The 16,879-nt window shown below is 36.5% G+C and overlaps 2 protein-coding genes across 8 annotated transcripts; one reads left to right on the top strand and one right to left on the bottom strand.

Annotated features, from left to right (window-relative positions):
- Nucleotides 1–1,152: 1,152 nt before the first annotated feature.
- Nucleotides 1,153–9,030, bottom strand: LOC103413454 (S-sulfo-L-cysteine synthase (O-acetyl-L-serine-dependent), chloroplastic). Of its 7 annotated transcripts, none has more exons than XR_011573996.1 (12): nucleotides 8,647–9,030; nucleotides 7,550–7,659; nucleotides 7,158–7,215; nucleotides 6,700–6,963; nucleotides 6,421–6,558; nucleotides 5,842–5,893; nucleotides 5,683–5,732; nucleotides 5,195–5,254; nucleotides 4,941–5,021; nucleotides 4,061–4,240; nucleotides 3,931–3,988; nucleotides 1,153–1,479 (listed from the first exon to the last, which is right to left on the bottom strand). XR_011573996.1 is itself a non-coding variant. In XM_029090630.2 (10 exons), exons 1-10 carry the CDS (start codon nucleotides 8,869–8,871, stop codon nucleotides 4,151–4,153), a joined length of 1,128 nt encoding a protein of 375 aa, XP_028946463.2. In that variant the 5' UTR covers nucleotides 8,872–9,002; the 3' UTR covers nucleotides 3,796–4,150. The 7 variants fall into 7 exon arrangements, 1 of the variants encoding a protein (XP_028946463.2); XR_003767587.2 differs by having other exon boundaries at nucleotides 1,153–1,569; nucleotides 3,931–3,983; nucleotides 8,647–9,007; XR_003767586.2 differs by having other exon boundaries at nucleotides 1,153–1,569; nucleotides 8,647–9,002.
- A 3,029-nt stretch (nucleotides 9,031–12,059) lies between these two features.
- Nucleotides 12,060–16,655, top strand: LOC103430234 (nuclear matrix constituent protein 1-like). The gene is made up of 4 exons (XM_008368369.4): nucleotides 12,060–13,991; nucleotides 14,776–15,141; nucleotides 15,466–15,638; nucleotides 15,759–16,655. Exons 1-4 carry the CDS (start codon nucleotides 12,257–12,259, stop codon nucleotides 16,278–16,280), a joined length of 2,796 nt encoding a protein of 931 aa, XP_008366591.3. The 5' UTR covers nucleotides 12,060–12,256; the 3' UTR covers nucleotides 16,281–16,655.
- Nucleotides 16,656–16,879: the final 224 nt, after the last annotated feature.

Genomic DNA, 16,879 nt, shown 5'->3' with positions numbered 1-16,879 from the left:
AAACAGACACTTCCCCCGACGCCCAAATATATACTCAAGTCATGCACCATACGCCTGATATATACAAGATTTCATTATTTTATAATCAACCAATTGTATACTCAAGCCCTGCACCCTACGCCTGACATATACACGGTTCATTATTTTATATTCAAGGCAAACTTTAGCCCTTGAATATCCTCATAGCTTAAACACTTTACACAAGTGAGCACTTGACACAACACAACTCTTTTTCTTGCTTTGCAATGCATATGTATATGTCATGTTCACATAGATATCAATACTCACACTTTATCTAACAAGCCTACGACTTCAACATAAATCAAATTGATTAGTAACAAGAGTAATATAATCATAATATTAACAAAATAATAATCTATAATCCATCATATAAACTGTTGCTCGTTGACCACTTCATATATATTGTTCATCGTCTCGTCCATCTTGGTCGGGCAAACTGTTTTTATTAGAAAAGAATAGACATCCATGTTAGAGAAAATAATCGTTAGAGTGAAATATATGTCTTAAATGCCACAAGGCATGAAATTATGTCTCTAGCTTTTCCCTTTCCAAACATCATCTTTTATTTTTATTTTAGCCCACCACTTCTACTTCTTTAATATAGCTGAAACTATCAGCTGTTCGAACAGGGATATAAGTCAGCACATATATTCGATTGTCATGGTTTTTGGATATGTTATAGATGAGATGATAAGGAACAACTTTTGTGAATGAAGTGTTTCGATTCGAGTTACAAAAAATGGGGTTTTGGTGCTCATAACATGGCTGTCCAGTTTTCTGTGGGATTAGAGACATGAGTTGGTATTTCAGACATAATGGACGATCACAGTTGGATGTTTCTGAAATTTTGATATATCATGGTTGAGAGACAGACGAACAACTCTCATGAAGGAAGTATTATAATAAAATATATGGATGATGGTGTTTTGATCTGTTAAATAGGCTGGACGAATTTCTAGTCTTGAATATCTTTCTTTTGATAGATGAAAATGATAGTAGTTTGATGGGAGAGATTTGTTGGGTAAGGCTCATGTATTTTTCTGGGATTTGTCTCACACTTTTTGTACATCATCCTCAAGAGAGATTAATAGAGATTGTCGATAGTTTGGTGGAAGTGCTTCTCATGGAAAAGATCTCAAAATGTAAATGCATAAATACACAAGATTTAAGTGGTTCGCCAAATTGACTACATCCACTGCGGTTTGCTTTCATTGTATTTCACTATATATGAGGGACTTACAAATACAATGAAAGATGGCTTAAAGCCTTAACAATATGTAAAAGAAAGGTAATTGGATAATATGAAAGGGAGGATGGCTTTTTATTGGAGTTGTTCTTTTTTTTTTTTTTTTTCTTCTTCTTCTTCCTCTCTTTTCTTCTTCCTCTTTCCTCTATGTCCTTCCGTTGTTTCTTTTCTCCTTCCTTTATGTAGATTGCATGACATCTTCTCCAAAGAATCTCCACAAGCGTGCCAATGGAAAGAAAGCAAGTGTTGTGCTAATCATTAAACATGAAATGTGTTCCAATAGAAACACACCAAATTTTAACCTAATCATCACCATGAAATGTGTTCCAATCACAAGGCAACAAATGTTATTCTCATCATTAACAATGAAATGTGGTCCAATAGACAAAGAACAAATGTTAAGCGAAACCTTAGCTCTAATATGTGTTCAAATGGCAAAGAGACATGTGTGAAGTTAATCAATATTATGCAAGGTCAATACAAGCATCCAAGGCCACGTTCATCTCTAAGGAATATGAATCCCACCTCTTCAAACTTTGGAGGGATGAATCATCACCAAACATTTAGCTCTTAGATTCCTAATGATTACAAACTTGCTAACTCACCTTTAAGTAGACTTCCACCTTCACATTTAGAGTGATGAGTAATCACCAAATCATTAACTCCTAATGCTACAAACTCTCCACCTCAACCTATTTAGAGTAGTGACTAACCCCTCCCCTTTATTCTCTAATGGTTGCCAAAACACCACTTAGCCTTTGTGAGAAAAATCTAGTCAAACTCATCATAATCCCCTTCTCCAATTCAAACAAAAAAGATCCCTAATTACATATGAACATGAAATAGCTAGTTTTTGAAATAATTTGTAGGAAAAAAGAATTTTACATTGAAATTATTTTACATACCGAGAATAGGTTCTTGCATAAAAATAAATCAAATAAAATCACTACGTAAAAATAATTACCCAACATACACCCATATATATATATATATATATATATATATATATAATCATTTTTTTAAAAATAGGGGTATTACATAATCCCTTGCAAATATACTTTTGTGATGCTCACGAAGTACATTCATATGTAATTCCCATTTTGTAATCTACTTTTATCAAATTCTCTCAAATCTCTTGACATTTAGAAATTCATCACCCAAACATAAACATAAATAACTTAAGTTTCTTCTTTGCTAGGCTACAATAACGACAACAACCAACCTTAATCCACTAAATAGGATTGGCTGTATAAATTCTAGACCGTCATTGCACTCGATTTCCTCTTTGGTATGCTAATCAATTTTATTTATTTCCATAAAATAAATATAGCCTACTAATTGTAAAAGTGGTCCCCAAAACCAAACATGAGGTGAACCATTAATTATGGACTCCGAATAAAAGAAATTGTGACAAGTCTTTATTATTACATCCAATTGGATTATAGGACCAATTATTTCCCTCATACTAAATAACTCCTCTTTGTGAGGATTATGGGGGTACTCAAATCATGTTCGTTCATTATACATCATGTGGTCATAAATCATTTTAAATACTTTTATTTTAAATTAAATATGAATGGTAACTGACGAAAACTGTTATTGTACAATATACGATGAATGGACACGATTTGAGGATTCCCAAGATCCTCATAAAGAGGATCCGGAGAGAATCCTCCTGGTAAATAACCCACTTACCCTAAATGTTGTCTTAAAACCTTGGATTACTCAAGGCCTTTAATCTTTCAATAATTTCACATACTTGGCTTGGGATTAGGGATAAGAGGTTGTTTAGCTACTTTTCAGAGGTCGATTTTTTATACAACAATATTTTACACTAAAAAAGTAAGGATGACAGAGGGGAGGGAGGTGGACTTCAGCTAGAACACACAATGAGTCAGTTATAGTTCAGTAGCAAACTCAACACAAATGTCAACATACATTTGAGTTGAACAGGAGACCATCTTGCTTACAAATGGAGATAAAATACCGCTAAATTGTAGTGCATACTGAAAATTAAATTTGATACTAAAAAAGTATATGGAAGTTTAGGATTGAGGTTACTATCGAATACCATGACCCAAAGAGGAAAAACGAAATCATGTAGAACTCTACCTTGAAGGACAAGAACCTTATACACAAAATTCCCAAATCTTCCCTAAATGGGTGCATATCCGCGAGAAGCGGATTTTACCAGTAAGATTGCCATCCATAGATATTACAACTGAGGCAAATACAGTTTATCTTTCAATTACTATGATGAATGTGAATTCATGAGCTTCAAGTTTTAATTGAAAAGAAACAAAAGTGACATTGAAGTGGTTCTTGTGGATTCAAGCACGAAAGTGACAGAGTTGTGGACTCGACGGATGCAACAACCATACCAGTAACGTGGGACTCAGGATTACGATGAGTTGGTCTGTGCAACAAGGCATTTCATCTCGTTGTCTCAGTACCTATTTATGTTCATAGATGATCAATTGTGTGTAAGATCCCTAGGTTTTTTTCTCTAACTTTGGTTTCGATCGATGTATGTTAACAGATATATTTGTATTACATCTGAATCAAAATATGTATCCCACATGTGAATCAAAACATGCATTAAAACTGCCTCTGCAAGAAGTAAATGGACAAGGCGAGGCAAAACATCCTATCTAAAAACGAACCTCAATTTTTCCAATTTTTCATTGATCAACTACTCTCTGCATTCCTTTAAAACCTAACCTGGATTAGCCTGCCACCAGTGAATCACAACAGCATTCATATGACACAGATGTAACAGGTCAAATCTATTACCTTCTCGGAAACATGTTTGGTTCTGTTTGATTGATTTGTAAGGTAGTCAATCTTTACGATGACATGTTTATGTCATCCAGAATAATATGATTACTTTCCCCGCATCTTCTGAACCTCTTCGTAAATTGATTGGAAAAGTACAGTGGGAATATACCTCTCACCAAAGCTTGGAAATATAACCTATAATATGAAACACAAATAAAATAAATCAACACAATACTATTTAGAACGGCGTAAAGTGTAATCAACTGTAATTGTCACTAGCAGGTAAAGAATTGTTTAGCTCACCTCGTGTTTAAGATAGCACACTCGGTTTCAATATATTTTTTAATGAAGTACATTTTCAGTCAGAGTAATAATTCAGTCTCGCTCTGTCTCAATTATATAATGAATGAAGTATTGTTTTCAATCATAGTAATAGTTCAATCTCGCTTCATTTTATTCTGCAGTAAAAAAGAATTCTATGAGGAATATCGCTACCTCATAAGATTGGACTACAACATCTAATCTTAATCTGCCCACGATTGTGTAAAAGAAGAAGCATTACATGCTTCAGCTTAGTTTTGTTAAGCCTCAAATGCATTTCAGAATGAAATTAGCTTGATCAAAATACATCATAGCCTTTCAAGACAATTTTGAACCATTCAAATTATGCATTAGTTTCATACTCTACAAGTTACTTATAATTTAAGAAACACTTTGAACCGTCCAAGGCCAGGTACAAAGCTTTAGCAATGAACCTTTCTGCAGCTTTTACTACAACTTGCTCATGTCGCAAACTAATGACATTAATAGTACCCAGTACAGCTAGCCCAATTGTATAAGTAACAAGGAAAGGGGAGAATAAGAAAACAAATATAACCAAAAAAGAAAACCTCACCGCAATAAGTTTTCCAGTGTTCTCAGGTCTTCTTGCTAAACTTATTGCAGCAGCCGCAGCAGCACCTGATGAGATACCAACCTAGGGACATGTATTGCATATCGGAATTATCAAAATCACCTTAAATTAGGATAGAATTACAGAAAAATGGGGTGGCTTTCTAAGTTAACAAATGATAACATTGATAAGTTCCAGCAGAAGTTGGAATTTGTCGCTTATAAAATGCTCCATGTCAAAGAGTAGTTGCAAATTACCAGTAAGCCTTCCTCCAATGCTAGCCTCCTTGCCATTTCAACAGCTTCATCGTTGGTAACCTACATTTTCATAAAAAATGATTAAAGAAATTTATCACATATATTTCCAACTGACAAGTGAGAAGCAAGATTACCCCGAGAAACAAAATTCAAAAAATAAAAAAAAAGGTTGTCGACAAGCCGATAAATTGCAGGATAGAATGCCCACAGGCTGATTCACATAGCAAAATCAATACCAAAGTGACCCAAAATACTTATCCCAGTAGAATGGCTTTATGATGCACTCAGTGCCAGTTGAGAGGAAAGAGAGAAGAAAAAAAAAAGAGCAGAATAGACAAGATCAAGGGAGGAAGAGTGGAGAAAGAAAGGAAAGGGGCGAGGAAGAGAAACAAGAGGGAGACTAGAGTTTTATTCAATATATCTAAAGGCAAAAAACGATAACAACAATAGTACTACTAATAACTAAGAGACAACACAAATCAATTTACCTTGATGACCTCATCAAGTAAATTAACATCTAAAATGCTTGGTACATAACCTGCATGAATTACTCACATAATTATTCAGTCAAGCATACCATATTATTGAATAAGAAATTGCAACAGAAAATTGATATAATTAAAACCGAAGAGCAACAGTGCTTTCACCTGGATTTTCTCCAGATATTACACTCCTCTCTGCAGGTTCCACACCTACTACCTGGATAATCAAAATTACAAAAGCATGCAATCCAGAATTACAAACACATTAACCATAAAGCTGCAGTCCCACTAATTTCCACTGATCAAAGCCAAATAAGAGCAAGCAGGCACTCATTCATAATCTAGAGGTGCTAAGTTGTTCCACCTTCAATGTCTGCTAATACCTCTTTCCTCTCAAATCCAGTGTCAATGATAGTATAGTATAAAATACGACTAACAGTATCCAGAATGTGCATTTAAGATAGTTTTTTTCCTATAACTCAAGTGACTATGTTCCATAACTTATAAAATCATTTGTTGCTACGAATTCAGATCCTCTCCGGATCTCTATGTCCGGAGCCAACGTACCAGAGAATCTGGGTCATTCAAGGGCTGGTTTTGTGTAAGGCTACTGGGATGGGCTAATGAGGGCGCATGATTTAAATTGAGCGATCCGGATTCTCTAGTCCGTTGGCTCCGGACACAGAGATCTGGAGAGGATCTGTTCGTTAATGAAACAAATTATACATTATGAACTAGCCTCACCTTTATCTCCTTGTTCATCATTTTCAGGTAACGGCCAGTGCCTGTAACAGTACCACCAGTTCCAATAGCAGCAACAAATATGTCAACATTACCAATGGTATCCTCCCATATTTCTGGCCCAGTAGTATCGAAATGGATCTGTAGTTCATGCATGTGAATGCTAATTAGAATATTATATATTACGATATACATGTGTATATTCATATATATATATATATAGATTCAGTTTAGGATAACCAATAGCATTATTGAAGTGCCTCCAGAGAAAACAGAAATTACCTCTGCATTCGCAGCATTATCAAACTGTTGAAGCATATATGAATTTGGTGTGCTGAGAACAATTTCCCCAGCTTTATCTAACGCTCCTTTCAAACCCTTTTCTGGATCCGTCAAAACAACCTCTGCCCCAAATGCCCGTAAAAGAATCCTCCTTTCAATATTTATGGACGCTGGCATGGTGACTATAAGTTTATACCCTTTAGTTGCAGCAACAAAAGCAATACCAAGTCCTGTATTTCCACTAGTTGGTTCAACTAATACAGTCTGCATAGTAACACAAAAAGTATAATTCTTATGTATAACAGAAAGAAACACGAAAAAAAACCACCCAAAAGAAATATGGCTTTTCGCAAAAGCTAAAACATCTTCCTCCACGTAACTTGCACGGTCATCTCAGATGACAAAGTAATATATTGATCTATCAGTAAATTTTTTCGTATAATAACTTATCAGCTTACCTTCCCAGGAGATATTAACCCACTTTTCTCAGCATTAGATATCATGCTACAGCCAATTCTGAAATGTTAATCAGCATAGATAACATGAGTTCATCTGGAATGTATCTCCATTCAGCAAGCAAATATTAATGATGCGGAAACTGTAGTTACATGGCAATTATAATTGACCCGCTAAGATACTTGTTTCATAAAAAATTGATTACTACTACTAGTCTACCAAATGCGGCAGTTACATCCTAAAGTTTCATCAACAGGATGGTTCCATATACCTTAAACCGTATCAATCTTCTACAATCAGGATGGCAAACAAGATTAAAAAACAATCTGGCAAATAACGGTAAAAGTATATAGTAAGATTTCAGAGCAAAATGACAACTTATTCAGCAGGTTACCTATCCTTGACACTTCGGCACGGTTCCATAGATTCAAGCTTTGCTGCAATATTTGCCACACAACCTTCGCTAACTTTGTTGAGGTATACCATGGGTGTGCTCCCGATCAACTATAATAATTTATCAGCATAATTCAAGTCAACAAAAATGATGAGAATGTAAACCATAATGTACATAAAATTCACTGATTATGACAATGTCGTATATTGTTGTCAAATGTGAAAACTGAAAATGGTCAGCAACTACAACGAGAAATCTATTGCCAAAACACTTGACAACCTCACCTAATAAAGTAATAAATTCCATATCGTACAAGCGGGGACTTTGAACGTTGAATCCAACACTTAAACAGTTCACAGTTATATTTCCATAATCTAACTTGCTATAGTCCAGAGTGTGAAAATTGTTATCACTTGATTTCGAGTACTGTACATAGCAATTAATCAACAGGAACCAACAGTTAAAAGAAAAACACTTCAAGTCCAATACTTTATAAAAACACCATTCTTACTTTGCAATGGGAGAAGGTCACCAAAAGAATTTCACAACTATAAAGGAATTAATAATGACAAGTAGATAGTTAAAGTGTTTTCTTTCTCCAAGTGAGTTCTTGAAGTGTTTTTTTTATATAAAACATAAAAGTTTTCACGGTGTTTTGTCTAAAAGGTCGTACCCAGTGCACAAGGCTCCCGCTTTATGCAGGGTCTGGGAGAGGTGAATGTCGGCTAGCCTTACCCCCCATTTTTGTCTAATTCACTAAATTTCTCATCCCAGTTTTCGAGAAGGGTAATGCTAGAGACACCATCTATTTAAACCACACGACGTGTTATTCATGATTGCATTATCAAAGTGTTGATTAACGGGCTTATTTTCCACTGGCGACATATCACATGGTTTACAAATTTGGTTTAAAAAGTTGGTCTACCTATCATTACTCTTCCGGAAATCCAACCAAATACCAATACAGTGCCCAAAATTGCAGAAATACCCAGTTAAATTCTTAGCATTTAGAGAGATTATTCTGATAAAAAATTAAAAATTGAGCAAAAGCGAGTTAAAAAAAATGCTAAAAAGAAAGAACAAAATGAGAGCAGAACCTGCGTGACGTCCTCTGCGATATTGACAGTGTCGAGCTCTTCTCTGATGGCGTAGACAGAGGAGGCGGCTTTGGCAAACACGAGACGGTGCCGTTTTGCGAGCTGTACTCCGAGAAGAGCTCCATTGGTGGAATTGCCGGCGAGCTTGAAGGACGCGAAACGGTTGGGTTTTGGGGGAGATGAGAGGGGAAGCGGAAGAAGCAGAGGAGGTGATAATATAGCCATTCGTTCAGAAAAAGGTTTTTGAGGGGTTTTAGATTTGGGGATTTCGTGGGTGCACTCACAACATATGTTGGGGTGAGTTTGACGATTTTAGCGCCACCTGATATCATCAAGTGGTGTTCCTGATCTTAGGATATAGTGTTTATTGTTTTGCAAAACTTCTTTCATGCTCTAGTGTTGCGGGTGTTTTAACGGTTAGTTTTTTAATTCTATAATTTTTAATAAATATTTAACTGGTTAAAACATTTGAAATACCCAAGAAAGTTTCAAAATCTCTTTGTGTGTCTCACTTTACATGTGTGTTCTTCATATAAACGAGTTTGATTTCTCAAGTGTGCTCTTATTTACATATGTCATGTTACGGGGATGCAGCTAGAAGAGGAAATGAATTATAAGTATGTTCTAGAAAAAGAAATCAAACGGAGCTTGCAAATGTTAGACGATTGACTTTTCAAACTTTTGCGGTCAGTTCATTGTTTTAATTATATGCGACTTACAATTTTTATTTTATTTTCAAAATTTTTATTTGCCAAGTTACTTTTTTGCAAATTTTTTTTTATTTACCATTTTACTTTTGACATGCACAAAGTTGAAATACCAATAAAACATAAATATGCAAGTCGCTTTGTTCATCTCTTCTCTTCATAATTCTCCCTCTTCCAAAATAACCCAACCCCCAACCCCGCCCGAGCAGGCCCAAACAAGATTTGTAAATTGTGTAAACACCTCCCAAACCACCCACGGCTAGGGATGGGCAAATACCCATCGGTTATGGGTAATTGCGGTTACCCGTCCATTTAAATTTCACGGTTGCTGTTATGGGTAACCATTTAGATAAATAAACGGTTATGGGTATAACCGTTTACCTGCGAAATTTAAATTGGTGGTTATGGGTATTAACCGCCATTATAAACGGGTAACCATTTACCCATTTATTTTATATATGTAAAATTAACCCAAACCATGTTCCCTATCGGACAAAACTTAAATCAATGCTATTGACTATAGTGCATGATTTCTATAGCTAATATAATATAACTTTCCTTAACCACTTTAAATTTTATATTACCTTCATTGCTAACTGTTAAAAATATCGTCTATAAAATATTATTTCAATTATTGGAATGATATAAGGATTTAAAAAATTAAAATGCAGAAATGTATGATGGATGTACCCTATAACGGTGTTTAATTGTTAGAAAAAGAAAATTATAACAAATTTTTCTTTTTTAATTTTCAAGTTGTTAAAAAAACACGTAGACGGGTGAAAAATGAGTAAATGGTAAAAAAGAAAGGATAAACGGGTTTAAAAATGATAAATGGGTAAACGGGTATTAAACGGTTACGGTTAAATAGATACACGGTTATCGATATGGTTAACCATTTATAAACGGTTATGGATATGGGTATAACCGTTTAGACAATTACCCAACGGGTAAACGGTTATGCAGGTACGAGAATAAACGGTTATAGATAAATAACCGCGGTTACCCGCCTGTCATAACCGTTGCCTATCCCTACCCACGGCTCCAGCAACCAGCATCCTCAAAGGCAGCATTCGATTTTAATCCAATCTGAAGGAGATGGAGACCATCGAGATAATTGTAACTTGTAATGTTTTATATTTCAAAATTATGAGTGAAGTCATTTGTCTCTAAAATGTTTACGAATTTTTACACATGACCCTCCAATAAAATTTTCCTAGATCCACCATCGATAGACACAACTGGTGCAGTTACAGTCTTAGGTTACTTTGTTACTTGTTAGAGTGAGAAGAAAGAAATGGGAGTCGGTGACTATAGAAACTGGTTGATTGCTTAACAAGGAAGCTCCGTCAACTTCATTATTAATATGTACTTTTTAAAAAAAAAAAAAAAAAGAGACCAGCTGGTGGCTATTGCTGCAGCAGTCCACCTTTTCGATGGTCGAAAATACTCATAAAGGCATTTCAGCCTTCCCTTGACCACTATCGTGCAATTCACCAACAGTAGGTATCGAGCCTAGGACGTGTCGTGTGATTCATCAGTGGCAGGTATCGAACCCAGGACGTCGTATGAAGTACCGACCTGAAATTCATCAACAACCACTGGACCACCCCGTGGTGGTTCATTGTTAATCTTTACTTGACTTACTAAGAGTTACCATCACAATGAGAAAAAACCTACAAATCGAGAACGAACGATGTGGATTCACAATTCATTGCCCTGATCAACTTGGTTACATGGGGACAAGGATTGTCTACCCTCCCACTTCTGGTGCCCTCCTGTGCCCTCCTGTTTTGTGTGGTCAAGATTAAGCCACGTCAACATTTTATATTGTTTTTTTTATAGAGATAATAAGAAAAAAATGAACAGTAATATAAAATGTTAACGTGGCTTAACCGTAACCACACAAATAGAAGGGCACGGAAGGACATCGGAAGTGGGAAGGCAGACAATCCTTCCGTTACATGGAACCCGCGTAGGGTTTAATTTTCAAGTCTATCTACGACCGGATACTTTTCCCCGGCTCTCATTTGAATTTTCTGCCCAGATAAGAGCTAGATCTTAAAAAGTCCAAGACACGAGCTAGGGCTTGAAAAGTACAGCATAAACCACTACGAAAGAAAAGATAGAAACAGGTTCAGTTGACCAGAAAGTGGGGTTTCTTTGAAACTTGTCATTACACTAGGAATCAACTGACCAGAAACAGGTTTATTGTTCGACAAATTTCTTAACCGTTAGACGATTAACTTCTCAAACTTTTGCGGCTAAGTAGTACTAAATAGTTAAAATTCAAAATTAAAATTAGCATGCAAAATAAGGCATGGTCTAATTAAATGCACTCAAATTCAAATTCGCTCTTAATTTTTTTTTAAGAGAAAGAGTAACACAACAAGTAAGCACCCAATCTACCAAAAAAAAAACATTACGACATGTTTATTTACAAAAAGTATGAATCAAAATAATTATAATTCTTGAGTTTCGGCCATTTACTGAAATATCGAAATAAAAATTATATCATTTCGTAACTTTATCCATTGTATTTTTTTCTTAAAATATATAATCAAATACCAAAAAATAAAGAAAATGAAAACTAATGAAAATAGTTTGAAAACTTTGAGTTTTAACGATAAGGATAAAATAAAGAATAAAATGAATAATATCAGAATTAATATTTTATTGTAAAAATAAAGTTAGCTGTACGGAAACTTTTCGTTAACGTTGAGTGAAGAAATCCGATTCTCTTCATTCATGCCGGTTTGGACTTTTTCTTGTTCTGTACATGTTTGAGTCCCGAGGTACACATACCGGGCAGCGCAGGCAACAAAATTTTCTTCTTTCTTAGGGTTTTTGAGAAAACCAAAAAACCTACGACGGCGTCCGCCACGACGGAGCTGCGGAGAAGCATGACAATAATGGAAGAGATAGCTTCGAAGTTGAAGCTGTCGGAGACGAAGCAGCGGAGCATTGGCAAAGCCCACGAGACCCTGCGCGCCCAGGCGGATTCCATGCTCGCATTCACCCTCAACTGGAAGGACCTCGACGACCACTTCGACTCTGTCAGGAACTCGCTATACGCCGCATTCGTAGGGCTCCTGGAGCGGGAGAAGGAGATTGGGTCCCGATTCGCGGACTTGGAAGTGAAAGAGAAGGAATTTGACTCGGCGATGGCGGTGAAAGGCAGGGAATTGCAGGCCATTGTGCGGGAGGTTGAAGAAGGTAAGTTACAGTTGCAATCTATTAAGTTATCTTTCGAAAAGTATTCGGTTGAAGAAGGTAGATTAGGAAAAGTACAGAAATTGGTTAAGGGGAAGGAGATGGAGTATTATAATATGCAGCAACGGATGAAAGAATTGTCGAAAGAGATCGAGGCGAAGGAGAAGCAGTTGAATGTGGTTAGGGGTAAGGTTGTGGAGCAATGGAAAGAGTTTGATTCGAGAGACGACGAAATTAGAGCTCAGCAAGCATTGATTGAGGAATACGACAGAGAGGTGCAGTCGAAAGAGCAGAAACTCGGTTTGATTGAGAAGGATTTGTGTGAGCTTGAGAAGTCAGTGGGGGAGTGGGACTGTAAAGTTGAATTGAAACAGTTGGAACTTAAAAGAAGTGTTCAGAAGGCCGAAAAACAATTTGAATCAAAATCTGAGGAGCTTAATTTGATTGGGAGGAGGGTCAATGATTGCCTCAATGATCTTCAGTTGAAAGAAAAGAAGTTGGATTCCCGTGAAAAGCATTTGGATTCGCTTGACAAGTCGATACAGGAATATGGGAGGCGGCTTGAACAAAAAGCCAAAGAGCTTGAATTAAAGCAACAAGAATTTGAGTCAAAAGCTGAGGAACTTGATTTGATTGATATGAGGGTTAATGATTGCCTCAAGGATGTTCAGTTGAAAGAAAAGAATTTGGATTCCCGGGAAAAGCATTTGGATTCGCTCGACAACTCGATACAGGAATGTGGGAGGCGGCTTGAACAAAAGGCCAAAGAGCTTGAACTGAAGCAACAAGAATTTGAAAAGTCTAAAGAAGAACATATCCGAACAAATAACTCGAAGGAGAAGACTGATATACTTCATACTCAAGTGAAGGTTGAACAATCGGGACGTTTCCCTGATAACATTTCCGTCCCTCCTTTTTGTGCAACCAATCATTCAACAATCATTAGGGATGGTAGGAGCTTGCAGTTTTTCATGAATGAGTATTTTAGAAGAACAGATTCAGTCTCTGTTGAAGTTTCAGCCTGTCTTCAATTGTCATCAGACCCAGCAAAATTAGTTCTTGATGCAATGCAAGGGTTTTACCCTTCAAGTTCGACTGTGGAAAACAGGGAATTTGATTTTGATTTGAGTGTAATTAGAAGGAGCTGTATTCATTTGTTAAAGGAGGTAAAGAGAGTCTCGCCAAAAATTAGTGATCAGGTGAGAGCAGAAGCGAATAAGTTGGCGGGTGAATGGAGAGCTAGGATGACTGTGGCAGCCGAGAATTGGTTGGAGGTTTTGGGCTTTTTGTGGCTTGTTACTGCATATGACTTGACCTCTATTTCTGATAGGGAGGAGCTTCAATCTCTTCTCAGTATAGCTGCTAATCACGAAAAACAGTCAGATGAATTGTATGGGATCCTTGACACGGAAGATAACACACCTGGTAATCACTTTTCCTGGTTTATTAATGTTTCTAACTTATTCATATTTCTATCCAAATGTCTTTTCTCGTATGATACTCTCTCTGTATTTTGGATGCCTTGTAAAAATAAAAATTTAAAGTTTTATTCTGATACTCTACGCTTGAAGATTGATGAAGGGTTTTTTCTATTATATTCCTATCCTTGTTAAGTTAATAAGTAGAAATCTTTATCAGCAACAATTGATGCAATTGCGGGACAGGATAGGGTCGTATGCCTGTAAATCGTTGTCATATTATAAGATTGATGACCCATAGATGTCATAAAGGAACATTCTGAACCGGTGATGCAGTGCCTTGCGGAAATAGATAAAATAGAAAACTTCTAGTTCTTGCATTGTGGAGTAGCGTTGGTTGCACTCCATATTGGACGTGCTTCATTTTCATTCTAGAGCAGCTTTCTAAAGTAGTCATGTACTTTAAGATGTCATTGCAAGCAATGATAAAAATATTTAAATTGTTGAAAGTTTCTCTTTTTATGCTCTCTATTTTTAAGTAGACATACCTTAATAAGTAGTTAGAAGCAATGATAGGCCTTGTTGTTGTATATTTATATTACAAACAGTTTTTTCTTCATAGTTTTAAGAAGTGAATACTTTCTTCTTGTTGCTGGGCTGAAAGTAGTTAACAGTTTGTTCGACCCTTCGTTATAACAACTGCCCATAAGGCTATATTTTCATATGTTAAATTCAGAATTATTCACTCACTAACCTCTAATTCATTTTCCTTATCTTTTACAATTGAATAGCGAGCATCAACATTTGTTCCTCTATCAAAACTGAGAAACCAGAAACTTCACTGGGAAAGAATGCCGCAACTTGTTCTTCTCCAAATCTTCAACTAACTGCCACCTCAGATGCTAGGAATTCGCAGGGGTTTCCAACTTGTTCTTCTCCAAATATTCAACTAGCCACGACAGATGCTAGGAATTTACAGCAGTCATCAAATGAGCAGTTTAGTGGGAATCGCTCAATACAGAATGAATTTTTACAGATTGCTAAGTTGTTTTCTGCGTTAGATGGAGATGTGTTAGTAGATTCTCTTGTGTCTATTTCTCAGAATAAACAGGCCCTAGAATATATTCGGAGTTCTGGTTTTGGAGATAAGATCCCTGGTAAGTTTCTTGAAAATTAGCTCGCATAGTGGTTAGTGTTGTTACCATTGCTCTTACTTATTTTCGGAGTTTTGGTTTTGGGATGCTTTTCTTAGAAAAAGGTATTAAGCTCTTATTCATGTTCTTGCCGCGCTGGTAAAATGTATTTTCCTTCCGTAATTGTTATGTTCTAGCTAGTTTATTCTATTATATGCTTTCTTTTGTTGATGCATTTGCTAACATTACGTTATATTTGTGTTTGGGTACGATTCTAGCAATTCTCCTTTCGAAGCTTATCTGGAGCAGCTTGATGAAAATCTTTCAATTTTTCTTTGCGTGTTGCAGATGCTATTCCGACTCTTATTGAAAGGAGGCAACGGATTGAGGCCGTTAGAGCAATTTGCACCTTCAACTTAATTGACAAGTTTCCCCCAGTACCCCTCTTAAAAGAACACGTGGATACTGGGATGAACTCTTTCCAGTCACTTTCCTCGAAAACGAAACTAGTTGGTGAAAAGGTAATTTAGCTCTTCTCTGGACATACAATATCTGCTTTGTAAATAGATAAATGTAGCTGGGACCATCATCTTATTGTAAATATGCATCCATCTATAAGGCTAAATAACTCTTAATCGCAGATTAAGTTTGCAGACTACTATATGGCTGATCTAAGAGCCGTGTTTCAATGCATTAAAGATTACAACCTAGAGTCAGAATACCCGCCCTCGGTCATTGAAACAAAACTAGCTAAGATGCAGAACCACAAGGATAAGTTGAAACACACGGAGAACTGGAGAAGTTTGGCGCCATGTTGCAAGGTTGAACAAAAGCAGAAAGGAGGGAGGAAACGCTCCGCCAAGTTTCAAGCACAACAGCTTAAATTTAAACGTCAGCGGGCAGCAGTATCAGCTCCCGCACCACATCCAATACCAAATCCCACCCCTGGATATGCACTGCCAAATCCGTCATATGTGATGTCTCAAAATGGTGGACACCCTTGGCAATTCGGTATGGCTGGCAGCAACGTAGACATTTCGAAAGGCATTTGTTACCATTGCAACGGGTTAGGGCATTGGAAACGCAATTGTCCCAAGTATTTATCCGAAAAGAGGAACGGAGATGTGATCAAATCACAGATGCATGAAGCCCCTTGTGAATAAAGGTTAGTTATTTTGGTTATGGGCTCGCTTGAAAGTACTTTTAAAATGACTAAAAGTGTTTTTGGTGAAAAAGATCCAAGTAAAGCACTTTAAGTACTTATTGCAAGAAGTACTTAATTGGTGCTGCTTCCAAAAAGCTCTTAAACTGCTTTTGGAACCCAAAATCAATTCCACCAAAAGCGCTTTTAGTCACTTTAAAACACTTCCAAACGAGCCTACGTATTGGAGCAACCAATCAGTAACATTTTGTAATTTTTTAGATGCTAAGTGATTGGGAGATCTGCTCCACAATTTGTACATGTAGTATGACGTGTATCCTTTCAGTAGAATGCTTGATAAATGTTTGGCATTTCTGTGAAGTTAATGTTCCTATCATTTGTTCTGGGGATATTTCTAGTATCACTCGTGGTATCTTCTATACGAGGGTTTTCGGCTGTTAGATTCTTGGTCAAATATCCAATGACCATGATCTTTAGGCCCAAACGCATGGTGTATATGATACTTCGGAGCAGACTATGATTTTTGTAGTTGTGGATGCAAGCTAATACTTCATACGGTGGTAGTTCTCAGGTTCAACTACGTATTCAATGGCAAATTAT

Source organism: Malus domestica, chromosome 12 (genome assembly GCF_042453785.1).
Source record: "Malus domestica chromosome 12, GDT2T_hap1".
NCBI classification, from domain to species: domain Eukaryota; kingdom Viridiplantae; phylum Streptophyta; class Magnoliopsida; order Rosales; family Rosaceae; genus Malus; species Malus domestica.
This window is presented reverse-complemented; position numbering and strand designations above follow the sequence as displayed.

What these genes read in the sequence shown, in the direction of transcription:
- LOC103413454 (XM_029090630.2), bottom strand. Translation starts at nt 8,871, where the DNA reads ATGGCTATATTATCACCTCCTCTGCTTCTTCCGCTTCCCCTCTCATCT. An exon ending in GGTTAATATCTCCTGGGAAG is followed by an intron (nt 6,964 to 7,157) that starts GTAAGCTGATAA and finishes GTTACTATGCAG; the next exon opens with ACTGTATTAGTTGAACCAAC. An exon ending in ACACTGGAAAACTTATTGCG is followed by an intron (nt 4,241 to 4,940) that starts GTGAGGTTTTCT and finishes TTCATATTATAG; the next exon opens with GTTATATTTCCAAGCTTTGG.
- LOC103430234 (XM_008368369.4), top strand. Translation starts at nt 12,257, where the DNA reads ATGACAATAATGGAAGAGATAGCTTCGAAGTTGAAGCTGTCGGAGACG. An exon ending in CACGGAAGATAACACACCTG is followed by an intron (nt 13,992 to 14,775) that starts GTAATCACTTTT and finishes ACAATTGAATAG; the next exon opens with CGAGCATCAACATTTGTTCC. An exon ending in CGAAACTAGTTGGTGAAAAG is followed by an intron (nt 15,639 to 15,758) that starts GTAATTTAGCTC and finishes TCTTAATCGCAG; the next exon opens with ATTAAGTTTGCAGACTACTA.